Below are 14,698 nucleotides of genomic sequence, written 5' to 3'. Positions count from 1 at the left end.
TAGGATCTTTGGCATCGAGAACCTCCTTCTGGAAGCCCATCTCAGCTGGAGAGTAGCCAAGATCACCGACCCAAGTGAACTTGCCTCCATGGCCTCCCTTCTTGGGTGATCCATTCATGCCTGTCCCTGACTTCCTGTCCTTCCTCACCTCTCCACCTTTTCCATTGGTTTTGTCACCCTTATTCCCATTCCCACTCCCACTGTTCTTCATCTTTCTCTTCTAACTCAAACCTCTAGACTGTGATACTGTAAATGTGTTAAAAGTACCTCACATTAATATATAGGAGAGGGAAGCTGCAAGTTTATTTATTTATTATTTGGGCAATTTATTAATGTGGCTGCGTGTACTTTACTCATTGGTAGAGGCAGACAATCGGATAAGAACAACCAAATGCCATTTGGAGCATCTACCAACGAACCTCCCTAACTCAGTTTTTTCCTTAATTGTTTTTTAAAAATAGTATAGCCGCACGGCTGCACTTGTTTGACACGTGGCACATAGGCACTGGGCGGGTCTTCATATACACAAATATAGTATAGCCGCCCGGCTATATTAGATTCTTTTTGAAATTTTTTAAGAAATAGTATAGGCGTGCGGCTATGCTCGTTTTTCCTAATTGTTTTAAAAAACAGCATAGCTGCCCGGCTTTCCTGTTTTGACACGTGGCCCGCTGGTTAGTCAATTGAGCTAGGGTTCTAGTTCCTCTACATTAATAGTTACTTCTTTTGTTTTCCTATTCTTATTATGATTTGTTTTATTTCCTAATTTGGTTTTTAGTTTTCTTTGTGAATTTAGGTTTTCTTTATTCTAGTATAAATAGGCTATTAAGAAACTCTTGTATGCAGTTTTGTTGATTAATATACTTTCAAACTTCAGTCTATAAAGTTTTTTTTGGAATTCTGCCCTAAAACTCATTTATCTTCGTTTCAAGTTCAAATCTACTACTTTGTCTTCTATTCTCTGTTTGTTGGGTTGTTTGGGTTGCTGGACAACAGCTTATAGCTGCTGCTCTGCATCAGGTATACTACTATACACCTTCTTATAGTAACTAGGGGTGGGCACGGTACGGTACGGTATTGAGTTCATACCGCTACCGATACCGGAAATTAAAACCAGTATGGTATGGTATGAGATTATAGTTTGCCAAAATTGGTACCGTACCAAAACTATTAGTAACCAATAGTATATTGAAAATCTCACCAATGAGGACGGTGATTCTATGGTTGAAACTGATGTAGTTAGGAATGATGATGATGTGCAATGTGGCAATTATAATATGAGTAATGCTATTTGGACACACAACATTGACACACTTAGTGACACTCGCTGATGTGTCAATGTATCATTTGCTCTTCTTTTCTCCTCGTTTTCTGTTCAGCGAATGATACATTGACACATCAGCGGGTGTCAACTAAGTGTGTCAATGTTGTGTGTCCAAATAGCATTACTCTTATAATATCATTCTAGATACTTCGTTTCCTTTGCCGCATATAAATAGCCTATTTATTTCTCAAGTTTAGAAATTAGCAAATTTTATGGTAATCTTTGTAAATAATCAAAATTGTGGTGATAATATTTTCTTATGTTTATGAAATTTTAATTTTTATTTAATAATTAAGGTTGTGGGTGTCCTAAAGGGTTTAGGTGGTATTTAGTTTTTGCTTCCTCACCAAAACAAGAAAGAAAAAACAATAACCAATTTTGGAACTTGAGGTCAAATAAAAACAAAGTGAAGTTGGGCTTTCTAGGTTTGCCGTGCACCCCAAGTCCAAAGTCTAAAGTGAGTCCAAGGCACTTACTTGCCGAGCCCGTTTAACGTGTGGGACCCTTATCTATACTCGATAACATGGCAACATCTCATTGGGCAGGCTCAACGAACAAAGAAACGAATATATAAAAAAGAAAAAAGGAGTTTCGCCCAACTCGGGAAAATTGGACAGCAGAATAACGAATATATAAATAAAGAAAGAAATTCGAGGGAAAACCGAAAAAAGAAAAAAGAAAAAGAGAGAGTAATATGTTAGGATCCCACTTAAACCTGATAGCGCCGATTTCTCCTTCCCTCAGTCGACTCTCTTGCTTCCATCCCTCATCTTCTCTCCCCGCCGCTGGTCAGCTCTCCACTCTCTCTCTCTTTCTCTCTCTCACACTCAATATTCAGATTGGCTGTTTCTTTTGCTTGCTTATACTATGTTTCTTCTAATCTTCTCATAAAATCTTCTCAGATTATCATATTGTTATTCAGTTATTTTGTTTTGTTTGTAGTTATTTAATTTAGTAAATTCATGGCTTTTGTTGTAATTTAATGTAGTCATTGTGAAACTAGACAGACTTGTTGAAGGCAGCATCTAGAAAGCTTATTTTTGCAACAAAGACGCACTCAGTATCCACGATGGCAACTGTAAGTTTTGTTCTTTTTCTTTTCAACTCATAAATTTTACATTTTTCAATTTTGAGTTAGCTTTCTTTCGTGTGGGGGTGTGAGTATTCATGGAATGTCTTTATGAAGTGTGTAGCCTATTCTGCTTTGAGTATTCAATGTTTGGGCCAATCGAGTTTTATCTGATTTGTGACTGTTGTTTGGCTCAGGAAGAAGAAAATTTGGGAAATGTAAAGCGACAGTTAGCAAAGCTGTTTGAAGTATCGCTCAGAACAATAGTCCCTGATGAGCCAGAGGTCGAGCCGGTGGTTGTTGCTTGCGCCGGGAAATTTGGGGATTATCAATGGTACATTATAGGCCTTTATTCTTAATTGTAAATATTAGAGTTATTTTACATCTGTAATGGAATCTATCATTTTTGTTTCTGTCACTGGAAAGACATTTCAGTCTTTAATTCATGCCTTGTGTGGATTTCTTTTTGGAATATTACATGAGGAAGTCTGTCTTTGGTGCAGTAACAATGCCATGGGTCTATGGTCTAAAATAAAAGGAAAGGGTACTGATTTTAAGGGCCCTCCATCTGTTGGACAGGTATTGATGTTCACCTTTCCTGTTCTTCTCTATATTGAACTTGGTTTATTTAATTTTGATAATGTCTTAGATGGTTATGGCTTTTATTTAGGCATTCAGTTGATAGCATTGAATAATGACTGTCGCTTCATTCTTATAGGCCATCATGAAAAATCTCCCTAAATCGGAGATCATAGAATCATGCTCTGTAGCAGGACCTGGATTTGTGAATGTTGTCTTGTCAAAAAAATGGATCGCTAAGGTATTGTTTATATGCGATAAATAATTATTCAATATTACTTATTTGTTCATTTATTAATTTTGTTTTTGGTGTGGACGTAGTATATTACTTACGGAAATAAAGTTTTTACTTTATTGTAATTGTAAATGCAAATAATTGTTGCTGCAGAGCATACAAAAGATGCTTATTGATGGCATTGAGAAATGGGCGCCACAGCTTCAGATCAAAAGGGCTGTGGTTGACTTTTCGTCGCCTAATATAGCTAAAGAAATGCATGTTGGCCACTTAAGGTCAACTATTATTGGGGACACGCTAGCCCGTACTCTTGAGTTTTCAAATGTTGAAGTTCTTCGACGTAATCATGTTGGTGACTGGGGGACACAGGTGATGTAGTTTTTTGCTTTTTTGGTTACAATGTATTGTATTTATAGCATATTTAACTAATCCATACAAAAAATGGTAAACTAGAACTCTTCAGTTTTGCCCACCATCTAACATGTGGTACTTGCCTTCTATATATACGTAGACACACAGACAAACATATGTATAAGTTTACATCCATGCATACTCTAGGTGTTTGTGGTTAGTTGAAGGCAGCATCTGCATGCGGTTCTGTATTACACCCTTCATTGGTGTAACCATTACAACATTACAACCTTCTGACGTTGGGATTACAGGCTTGTTTTAAGAGGAGAAGCCATTAGTCAGATCTTATTATGTCTTCATAATTCAATGTTTAATATTTTTATAGAGAAGCACTCCTTTTTTCCATCAGTAATATGTGGCTAAAAAAGTTCTATGTGTATTTCAGTTTGGTATGTTGATCGAGTTCCTTTTTGAAAAGTTCCCAAACGTAGAAGAAGTTAGTGAAACGGCCATTGGTGATCTGCAGGTGAGTGAAAGCATTCTCCTTGTTCTTTAGTTGTTTAAATGTGACATCTTCTTTGTTTAATTGGAGCATCTTAATGCTATATAGATGAGATTCTGCTCTTTATGCCCAAGCATGATGAATCGTAAAATAAAATAAAATGATCAATAGTGACTTTAATTGAGTGGTATTTTGTTAGGCATTCTATAAAGCATCAAAACAGAGATTCGATGATGATCCTGCTTTTAAGGAGAGAGCACAACAGGCAGTGGTTCGCCTGCAGGTAAGTTATGCATTCTTAGGTGTATGTTTGTAAGCATTTAAAATTTTGGAAGACTGTCTTTTGAATTTTTTTCCTCATATCTTGGTTGTGATTCAACTCAATTTGCAGGGTGGGGAACCTAAGTACCGCAATGCATGGCTGAAAATCTGTGAAATCAGCCGTAAAGAATTTCACAGGGTCTATGAACGCCTTGGAGTTCATTTAGACGAAAAGGTATGTTCTAGCTTCAGTCTTGATTTCTTATATCCCTTTCGGATAAGAAAACAAAAAGTTGGGCAGCAAAGTCATATTCTTTATGTATTATTTTCTGTTTCTGACAGGGAGAAAGCTTTTATAACCCATATATTCCTGGGGTTTTAAAAGAGTTAAACGACCTAGGGTTAATTGAGGAAAGTCAGGGTGCAAGGGTTATATTCCTTGAAGGGTTTAACATCCCCCTGATTGTAGTCAAGAGCGATGGTGGTTATAACTATGCTTCAACTGATTTAACAGCTCTCTGGTACGTATTTGTTAATTTTGATAGTTTTTAGAGATTTGATGAGTCAAATATGTTACTTTATGGTTAGTCAGTCAGCCATGTTCCTTCACTATACTTCTGCCCCTATAGGTATCGCCTTAATGAGGTCGCCTTAATGAGAGAATGTTGTCATTCATACTGACGTTGCTACTTGCAATCTATAGGTATCGCCTTAATGAGGAGAAAGCTGATTGGATCATATATGTTACCGATGTTGGCCAGCAGCAGCATTTTGATATGTTTTTCAAGGTATGTTGCTAAAGTCGTGACCTGTCTCTGCATACCCTGATTTATGGTGTTTCATGAATGTTCTGGTTATGTTCTTGCTATAATTATTTATTGCAGAACATAAGTCTTATTTGTTTTTCATGTATCCGCTTTGAAGTCTATGGGTAATACAAGGCAGTTATTTGGTTGAACATAACTTTATTTTTTGTTTCAGGCAGCTAAACGTGCAGGTTGGCTCCCTAATGATGATGCCTTGAAACCAAAAGTTACCCATGTTGGTTTTGGTCTTGTTCTTGGTGAAGATGGAAAACGCTTTCGGACTCGCTCTAGTGAGGTGGTCCGATTGGTTGATTTACTAGATGAAGCCAAGGATCGTAGCAAAACAGCCCTTCTTGAGCGCGGTATGATATTGAATGGCCTATGTTCAACCATCTATAACTGTGGTGTAATTCTATATCTTCCTTTTATTAGCAAGATGTCTTCATATTCCGAGGGGAAATTTTATTTCGCATCATATTAGATAACACCTAACCTTTTAAGCTTCTCAAGTAGTAAAATATTTCTTCAAATCATAATCAGGTAAGGCTGAAGAGTGGACTGAAAAGGAGCTTGATCAAACTGCAGAGGCTGTTGGTTACAGTGCTGTTAAGTAAGCTGCCTGAACTTCTATAAGTTTCTCCTGGTTGACTGTTGTAATTATTGTTATTGTCATCATCATAATGAATGGGATGGGATAGGCTAGGTAAAATTTACAAGAATATATAACTTGTGACTACTGCCTCAGGTTTTGCATCCTGAATGTGAATGGATGTATAAGTGTTTCTTGAAGAACCTTAGGAATTGTTAAAAACTCTGATATCAAGATTTATCAAAACAAATTGAGAGAATGTATATGAATGGTTGCATACTTAGTCCAACCTGTAGTTTGTTCCAGAATGGGACTTTAATTAAGAATGCAACTTTGTGATCCTGTTAAGTAATGGTACAATTTCCAGCACATTGCTTAATGATTGCAGCTCACAAGGCTCTTGAAAATGTGCTACCTGCAGTGATTTTTTCTTTTCGATATTGAAAAATATGTTGGAGTTGACTTCTTAGTTTAATAATGTACTAAGAGTCTATGATTGCACAATTATTTTGTACAATATTGTGAACAGGATCTTGTAATTGACAGATAAAGTAACACATTTTGACCACGTTTGGTTTCTTTTTTCTTTTCCTCTCTTCCCATGATTTTTCTTCACTTCGGCATGACCTATCGGTGGGCTAAAGATTTTTGTAACTTTCGGGGTCTACAATACTAGTTTACTGTCATGACATGCTATTGTCACTATCGTTTTTAGGATACCTTTTTTTAAATTCAAATGTTTTGACAGGTATGCTGATCTGAAGAACAATAGATTGACCAATTACACTTTTGATTTTGATCAGATGCTAAATGATAAGGTGCGTCAACTAGTATTTGGTTAAGGTTTTGCATAGAATCTCGTTCTCTCCCTGCCTTTAAAATATTAAACCATACACTAATGCTATATATGTCCTACTGTTCCGAACTACTTGAGCAGGGAAACACTGCTGTTTACTTGCTCTATGCTCATGCTCGGATCTGTTCAATAATAAGGAAATCTGGCAGAAACATAGAGGAATTGAAAAAAGTAAGTTCAGCTGCATTATTTCGCATTGCTATCAGCGCGTGTCGATCTACTTCTTTAGTCCTAACCATACATATATATTAGGTCTATGTACCAACATGTGTTTCCTATGCATGAGGTCTATATACTTATTTTTGTATGTGTTCTGAATACTATTGACCCAAAACTTTATCGCACTGCATGTGGCTTTGAAGAGACAAATATTTTAAACCTCCATACTGCATCTAATTTTCTTAGTCCATGGCCACTGCAAACTGGTGGATGAGATCTGATGTCACTTTTTGTTTGAGACAGACAGGGGAAATTGTGTTGGATCATACGGGTGAGCGGGAATTGGGGCTTCATTTGCTACAGTTTTCAGAGGTAAGTGCATGCAATAATGAAACTGATTTGCTGCCTTCCTTGTGACCTTTGCTCGAGTCTTCGTTGATAACACTGCCATATGTGTGGTACTAACAGTTGCATTTTTCCCTTTCACTTCTCAGAACGTGGAGGAGACCTGCACCAATCTGTTGCCAAATGTTTTGTGTGAATACCTGTACAACTTATCAGAAGTATTTACCAAAAAGTTCTACTCCAATTGCCAGGTATCAACCGTGATTGCTTGCCTCCTGATTTGTGTTGATGAGTAGTGATAATATCATTGTCGCATATTTGCGGTGAATTGAAGCCAACTATAAACTCAACGATGGTGTTTGATAGGTGTTTAGTAATAAATATAAATGAGAATTTTATTGAATATGATCTCAAAAACCTTATTCATCTTCATGGCAATGTACAATTGGGCAGGTTGTTGGGTCTCCAGAGGAAACGAGCAGACTCTTGCTTTGTGAAGCAACAGCCATTGTGATGAGGAAATGTTTCAATCTGCTCGGAATTGAACCTGTTTACAAGATATGATGCTGTTATGAAATAGTGCTATAACCATATTAATACGGAAATCGAATGCTTGTTTCCCATTTGCACAGTAAAATTGTACTCAGATTTCTCAATCGATAACATTTTTGGTGAAAAATTGCCATTAATTTTTGTAGCATTTTGTTCTGTTTACTTTAATTGACTGAGAAGCAGTAGTATAGTTGTACGCCTGAGAAGCAGGTTATAAAAGAATTTTGCTCATTTCGGAATATTTAGTCAAAAAAGAACGAAGATCAGAACGCAAGAACAAAAATCGACTGACATTGAAAAAACGACAAGTTTTCCGTATTATGTGCTTCGGCGCTTTGCATGTTCCCCGTCCTATGTAAAGAGCATGCCATGTCCTGTGTTTCAAAAGTTACAAATTTTGTCGTTGATTTTGCACTTCTGCTGCCATTCATTGATTTTTGTTTTTCCTACATTTTATACTTTCTAATCTTATCACCCCCTCATTCTTTTCGAAAAAAGAAAAGAATCTATTCCGTCATGAATTACCTTTTTACAAAGTTCAAAAGCAAATGGAATGAGAAATCAAAATTTCAAAAGAAAAAGGACCCAGTGAGCAATTCTTGTGTATCAATTCCTTAAAAAAAAACAATAATTGTTGAATTGGATTCTTCTTCCCATAAAAGATTGTCGTTTTGGATCTGACCAAAAAAAATACAGTGAAGCTGGATATCGTATTCGAACCAACACATTCCTCTGAAATTTGAACGATGAAGATGAATGTGATGCCAATCAGAATAAGAAAAAAATGGGCTAGAAATTATCTTATCAACCGGAAAAATCATGGAACTGTCATAACATAAGAATCTCCATGCCAATCTAACATAAAATCCAACACATAAAATATTGCCAATGGAAAAGGGTGGTGATGGATTATAAGAATGTTAAATTCATGTTGAGAGTTAAGACAAGAACAATGACAATGTGAAGAAAAGAACAAAATTCCAGATCAAAACTAACTCTCCAATACAAAAACCATGCATAGCAAGTTTCTAAAGGTTTGATCATATTTAGAAATTGATTTGTACAGGGCTGGCTGTAGGCCTAGAGAGAGCTAAGCTAACCCAACAATTTTCCTCTCTTACTTAGGGAATATAAGAAAGATCCTCCTCTTGAAGAAGCTTTCTTTGAGATAATGGCTTTAGGAGTAGTAGTATATGATTTGTGACCACCATCCAAACCCCCACCATAGCTCTTGCATGGCTTTATTTTCCTTCTGTAAGGAGCCACCTTCTTTGCCAGGTCTTCTAAGCTCTTCACACTTGCTAGGGATGTGAAAGATTGGGCCTTGCCTTGATAATATTTTGACAAACCTCTCCTGCAAACATAAGAAGAAGAAACAACAATCAAAACCAAAACCCACCAACTTAATCAGAGGAAATGAGAAAGAAGAAAAAAAGAAGCTAGCATATATAGCTTATGTTCTTACCTCATGGGAAGATGGATCATTAGGTCAGATAGTTCATAAAGAGGCCCATTGGAAGGTGACGAGGAGCATGATGTGGAAGCAGATGATGCATTCTCTACCAAGTCTGATGAAGATGATGATTCCATGGAGTTCATTGAATTCTCCAGTAAGGATTCAATAGATCTTGAGCCACACATTTCTTCATGATCTTCCTTGATAACCCAACAATCCTGCCCAACTTGATAAGCATGCTTTTCTTCTATATTTTGATCCTCAAGAATCCTCTTTTCTTCTTCATGATGACCCATTTTCTAGCACTCTTCTCTTTTAGTATGGAAGTTTTTTTTTTTAAACTTCGTAGAACATATAATTTTCCATTGGGTTGTTTTTCAGGGAGCATATATATATACAAGCTTGAAAGCATAAAATACTTGGTGGTGTTGCGTTTATTAATGAGGAGATGGATAATACTGACTATTCTGTTATTTTTTATTATTAATGATTGATTTAATTTTTTGGTGTAACGCTATATCCCAGAATTTGTCATTATCACATCCTTATGGTCTAAATTTATTTGCTTTCCCATACTACTAGAAATGAGGATAAGGTCCAAGTTTGAAGACATCCATATCTGAGTCACTGCTCTCTCTCTCTCTCTCTCTCTCCCTTTTTATTGTGGGGTTGATTTGAAACTTAGGTCACCATCTTAGGCAACTTTGCCTCATAAAGCCATGACAGATTTGCCTATTAACATGTTTCAAGGCATCAAGATTTAAAATTTATATCATAGAATATGAAAAAGAACAATAAAGGGTTTCAAAGGCATCGGCCAGCAAAAGTTTTTATCTTTTTTTATCAAGAGGGAATAGGAATATTTTCTACATTTAACAGAAACTTGTTTTATTTTGCCTTCATTTTAATGGGGTACAGTCCAAAGAGTTCAAAAACTTAAAACCCTCCCCTATTTTCATAGTAGAAATTTTACTACGAAAAAACTAGTGTCTTCTCTTTAGATGGGACAATCCTTACCTGTAAAGCTTGTGGTTATGTTGCTTCCTTTTTTGTCCTTTGAACTTGAAATCCCTCTTGGGAAACTTCGCTGGTCATATAATCCCTGAACAAATTAAGAACGGTTGCAAATGACTCACTATTATAGTAGTTTGGGGTAATTGCTTCCCCAGAAAAGGTCTTGGGTTCAAGTCCTAATATCCGTGCAGTGTATGTGAGTTTAGTATATTATCATTCATCTTAATAGAAAAGTAATTTTTTAAAAAAAAATTAAGAACTATTAACCTAACCATATGTGGAAAATTATTTTGGTCATGAAATCCTACCGACCATCATACAATATTATGTAATCCTCATATAATCAAATCAGCTCAATAGAAAAGAATAAAAGAATAAAAAAAAAGCAGGGGCCTAAATCTAATAAAAATTATAAGATTGGTTGGTTTTATATTATCCACCAATTTATTTTGGAGAGAGTTGGGGGTGGTAAGAAAGGGATTGAGGATAAGGACTAAAGAGGAGGTTGACTAAGGAACAGGTCATGGAGCGGCATTTTGATGGGCACTCAAACTGTCACCACATGCTGCTTGCTGCTACTATTACCATGTTGGCTGATTCTTGTAAATCTTATCCATGGAGATTGCCAAATCTGCTGGACCTTAAAACCTTGTATAAATTTAATGGTTTTGTTTTTGGATTTTAAAGCCCACAGAAACCTACCCTTGACGGCTTGACCCATCCCCATCCCCATCCCACCAGCTCTGTTGTCTTTTACTTATTCATTCTTTTCTGCAACCTCGTCCACATAACTTTTGCCACTACATTCTTATGCAAATTTATTTTTCTTTTAAAAAGGGTATTTAAATATAAAAATAGAAAACCAATGCCAGCGCTGTGACATCATCTTGGAATGGTGGACATATGGAGCTGGTTACCTTTTGTTCATCAAACTACAAACATGTCCATGAATCTTGAACAAAATCATGGGATAGCATGATATTGTCAAGACATCTGAATTTGTTCTCGAATTGGGATTTTAAAATCAATAACCATACAGCTGTAGGAATGAGTTCACATTATCCAGAAAGCACTATGTTTCTTCATCACTATGCATAAATTGTGACCAAGAGGAACACAAAAAGTAGTAACTGAACATGAAACCGAACTGCTTTAGTTACCACAAGAGAATTTATGTAATGTTTGATCAAAACTGAACACTGGTACATATGAGTAAAAACATTGTATCCTCAGGATTACACTGCAGGACAAACTATCTAGGAAAATTTACAGGAGGTTCTAAGCTACCAACCAGGATCCCAAGATCAATGTCTTTGTCTTCGAACTTTTTGATGAAGGGGTGACCCTGAAAGAATAAAGAGAATTTTCCATCAAATTTATGGCTGGATCTAAAACATCCAAGAAAGAAAAGAAAGTCACCAGCATACTAACCAAAAGGTCTAAAGATGATGATCTGTCTTGAGGGTTCTTCTGTATGCTGCAAATGTAATGGGAAATATAAACAGTCACATTCATGTGAATTAGATATGTAGAAGGTGAAGAATGCATGTAATTATCTGATTACCAGGCAGACACGAAAGAACAAAACTCAGGGGAGAACTGATCCGACGGAGCAGAAGGTGGTGGACTTTCCACAATTGCCTCCAAAAGTTCATAAAAGCTTGGCCAGCTTTGCTGATCTTCAGATTGCATGTAAGGAAACCTCCCAATAGCACACTCAAGTACCACCAAGCCTAAACTCCAAATATCACTGCTATAGTCATAAGTACTGCCACTGATCCTCTCCGGCTGAAATACAAAGTAATGTCATAGTTTCGTGAATAATACTCTGCATTTTACAAGTAGTGTACGCTAAGCTTGAAGATAAAGTCAGTAGATTTGAGCTCGAGAGCAAAAGAGGAAAAGAGGGGAAAAGGACCAGAATTCAAATTTTTTTATTTTGGGTAATTACTTGTGAAAAAGGAGGGCACAGATCTTTACTTACCGACATGTAATTGTAAGTACCAACAAATGTGTCCCTTTGACCCATAGAGCTAGCAAGCGAAGCACTCACACCAAAATCAGTAATCTTGACCTCCCCTTCATGGTTTACTAGCAGATTGGATGGTTTTATGTCTCTATGTATTACATGCCTTTCGTTATGCAAGTAGACAAGACCTTGTAATACCTGATGCAGAAGTACAGATCTTTAGCTAAAGGTGTAAGGAACTTCTTCAAACTTTCCCAAGTGATTTTATACTGAAATTTAATTAAAAAGGGATAAAGCTCACATACCTGTTTACAAACGACTGCAAGATATGGTTCAAGAATTGTTTTAACTTGTCTGATCACATCTGCAAGAGACCCACGATCCATATATTCTAACACAAGAGAAATGGCCCCATTGTGATAAAATGAGTCATGACAAACCACAACGTGTGGACATTGTGCTGCTTGGTTTATTTTTAGCTCCTGCACAATCTGCTTACGAATTTCCTCTTGTATGTTCATCTGGATCACCTGTAAAACATAACAAAAAAGAAATCCTAGTAATACACTAATCTAACTCCATGAAGTAAGAGCAGCCATATACTAGCTATACCAGATAAAGGCAAGTACAAAAAGGGTAAAAGAGCAGTTATTTTTAGCTAGTGGACTGACCTTCAAGGCAAATAATTTGCCGACCCATTTATGACGAACGAGTTGTACTACACCACCACTTCCCTTCCCAATGACTTTAATTGTCTCAAGGTCTTCCAATGAAATTTCGAAATTGAGCTCCTTACTGTCAGAAGGCTGATCCTTCCCAAAAAGGCAATAAATTATATTGAGTCTATATACAATACAGTAAACAAGGAAAAAATATATATACTATGAAAACATTAACAAGGACATTTATCTGCAGAGAAAAGCCAATATGCATCAGAATACAAGTACGCCAAGCATGTGTTCATGGAAGCATGGAAAAACACACACAAACATGAGAAGTCAGCCCCACTTTGATTCTTATGAGTTGGATAGACATATCTCTGACAGGTTTTAATTGAAATCAAAAGCTCCACCCAAGAACGCTAAAAGTCAAATGATGATGTTGAAATAACTTGGAATTCAAAATCAACTCTTTTCCTTGGTCTGCCTAAAAATTTTACGGGTGATGCTTCTGCAGTGGGAAGCATAACAAAATTAAGCCTAATTTCCAGGTAAGCCGCTAAGGTCTCCGAATTCCATCACTCCTAACTAACTCATTTGGGAGAAACATATCCAATGGTAATTGACAATAGAACTCTTCAACATCAATGTAAGATGAAAAAAATGGATATCGCGTCACTGAAGCCAATTCTTCTCTAGGAATTAAATTAAACTTACTTGGGCCTCCTTTTCTTCAGAGATAAGCCGCAACCCTTTCTGGTTTAGACGCAGATCGCCGTCATGAAATGTACCACTGGCAGTCCTGAAATTCAAGAAAATATAGCATGTTAAAGATGGGAAATTTTCATAGCAACCCAAAAAAGGACTTTCCACTCAAAGAGGACAATAATAGGAAGCTGATTAATAGTATTAGGTAATCAAATTTATTAAGTCCCAAATTATGAATTTTCCATATAAACCCAGAAACTAAATTATAAGTATTATAATTTGGTAATGAAAGATCTAAAGTACAAAACCATCGGCAATTTCTTTCTTACTTGTGCAAAACCATTTGCAATTCCCTCCATTCTCTCAGGCACTCCGAACCCAAACAGAGCACAAATACATACGCTATCAAGAATCTAATCAAGAATGGGAATTTTAAGACCAGCAAAATGAAAGCGGAAATCTTTACATACAGGAAAGAGAGAAAGATGGAGTTACTCACAAGAAAGACTTGATGTTGGCTTCTTGAGCTGGAACAGAGAGCTTGAGTTGCGTCAAATTCAATGGTGTCTTCGTCTTCATCTTTGTCCTATTGGATTTTGAACTGGTCGCTAGGGTTTCAAGCAGAGAGAGGGGGACAAAGATTTTTTTTTTCTTTTTCTTCAGTTTTATGGAGGTGGGTTTGACTGACTGAAAGTAGAAGAGTAGAATTCAAAAGATGGAGACCGCGAAAATTATATTAAAACTTTATTTTCTTTTTGGTTTTCTTTCCCTTCCCTTGTAAAATAATGTCAAAATACAATAGAGGCGTGTCGTCAGGTAGGATTTTGGTTCTCAAATATTGCTTTGTATAGTACAATAATAGTAGAGAATGAGTCTTCGGCCCCAACTTCCGCACTGCCCTTCTAGGTCTAGTTGAGGCCTACTAGACCTCCTCTGTTTCTTGTTCTGCTTTGCGGAAGGGACAACAGAATGGGCTTGCAATCAGATGTTAAATGTGCCATACAAGGCTTGTTGTAGGCCCATAAGGTTATGATTTGTTCACATTAGGGTTTGCAAGTTGAATTGGAAATTTTGATTCCGACCGATTCCGATCTTGGCAAGTCCAATCAATTCTGACATCCGAAAGTTTCTAAATATGAAAATTACGAAGGAAAAAAAAAAAAGGAATAGGAATGTATCTCAAGATTCCGAAACTTCTGAATTCCAAAATATATTGGGGTTTGAAGCTTAAACTACACATAATGACTAATTTCATGTTGAACTA

At 36.5% G+C, this 14,698-nt stretch overlaps 3 protein-coding genes across 8 annotated transcripts; 1 reads left to right on the top strand and 2 right to left on the bottom strand.

Annotated features, from left to right (window-relative positions):
- Nucleotides 1-1,936: 1,936 nt before the first annotated feature.
- On the top strand, nucleotides 1,937-7,776 carry LOC110751092 (arginine--tRNA ligase, chloroplastic/mitochondrial). Of its 3 annotated transcripts, none has more exons than XM_088244212.1 (18): nucleotides 1,937-2,112; nucleotides 2,332-2,402; nucleotides 2,591-2,727; nucleotides 2,897-2,972; nucleotides 3,112-3,213; nucleotides 3,361-3,576; nucleotides 4,004-4,084; nucleotides 4,260-4,343; nucleotides 4,452-4,556; nucleotides 4,664-4,842; nucleotides 5,025-5,109; nucleotides 5,303-5,489; nucleotides 5,668-5,737; nucleotides 6,465-6,534; nucleotides 6,654-6,743; nucleotides 7,035-7,103; nucleotides 7,226-7,327; nucleotides 7,530-7,776. In XM_088244212.1, the coding sequence occupies exons 1-18, from the start codon at nucleotides 2,019-2,021 to the stop codon at nucleotides 7,638-7,640; spliced, it is 1,929 nt and encodes a 642-aa protein (XP_088100338.1). In that variant the 5' UTR covers nucleotides 1,937-2,018; the 3' UTR covers nucleotides 7,641-7,776. The 3 variants fall into 3 exon arrangements, with proteins under 3 accessions (XP_088100338.1, XP_088100339.1, XP_088100341.1); XM_088244213.1 differs by having other exon boundaries at nucleotides 2,039-2,112; nucleotides 2,328-2,402; XM_088244215.1 differs by having other exon boundaries at nucleotides 2,053-2,112; nucleotides 2,313-2,402.
- An 813-nt stretch (nucleotides 7,777-8,589) lies between these two features.
- On the bottom strand, nucleotides 8,590-9,506 carry LOC110750992 (protein OXIDATIVE STRESS 3). The gene is made up of 2 exons (XM_021951403.2): nucleotides 9,094-9,506; nucleotides 8,590-8,982 (listed from the first exon to the last, which is right to left on the bottom strand). The coding sequence occupies exons 1-2, from the start codon at nucleotides 9,378-9,380 to the stop codon at nucleotides 8,724-8,726; spliced, it is 546 nt and encodes a 181-aa protein (XP_021807095.2). The 5' UTR covers nucleotides 9,381-9,506; the 3' UTR covers nucleotides 8,590-8,723.
- Nucleotides 9,507-11,225: 1,719 nt separating this feature from the next.
- MKK6 (MAP kinase kinase 6) lies at nucleotides 11,226-14,217 on the bottom strand. Of its 4 annotated transcripts, none has more exons than XM_088255893.1 (9): nucleotides 13,934-14,217; nucleotides 13,764-13,847; nucleotides 13,444-13,528; nucleotides 12,739-12,879; nucleotides 12,373-12,597; nucleotides 12,083-12,265; nucleotides 11,663-11,886; nucleotides 11,530-11,575; nucleotides 11,226-11,443 (listed from the first exon to the last, which is right to left on the bottom strand). In XM_088255893.1, the coding sequence occupies exons 1-9, from the start codon at nucleotides 14,011-14,013 to the stop codon at nucleotides 11,351-11,353; spliced, it is 1,161 nt and encodes a 386-aa protein (XP_088112019.1). In that variant the 5' UTR covers nucleotides 14,014-14,217; the 3' UTR covers nucleotides 11,226-11,350. The 4 variants fall into 4 exon arrangements, with proteins under 4 accessions (XP_088112019.1, XP_088112020.1, XP_088112021.1 ...); XM_088255894.1 differs by having other exon boundaries at nucleotides 12,739-12,873; nucleotides 13,934-14,214; XM_088255895.1 differs by lacking the exon at nucleotides 13,764-13,847 and having other exon boundaries at nucleotides 13,934-14,210.
- Between the last annotated feature and the right edge of the window lie 481 nt (nucleotides 14,218-14,698).

This window comes from Prunus avium, chromosome 7, assembly GCF_965620075.1.
Source record: "Prunus avium chromosome 7, drPruAviu1.hap1.1, whole genome shotgun sequence".
Classification (NCBI taxonomy): domain Eukaryota; kingdom Viridiplantae; phylum Streptophyta; class Magnoliopsida; order Rosales; family Rosaceae; genus Prunus; species Prunus avium.
The sequence above is the reverse complement of the archived record's forward strand: the minus strand, read 5'-3'. Positions and strand labels throughout refer to the sequence as shown.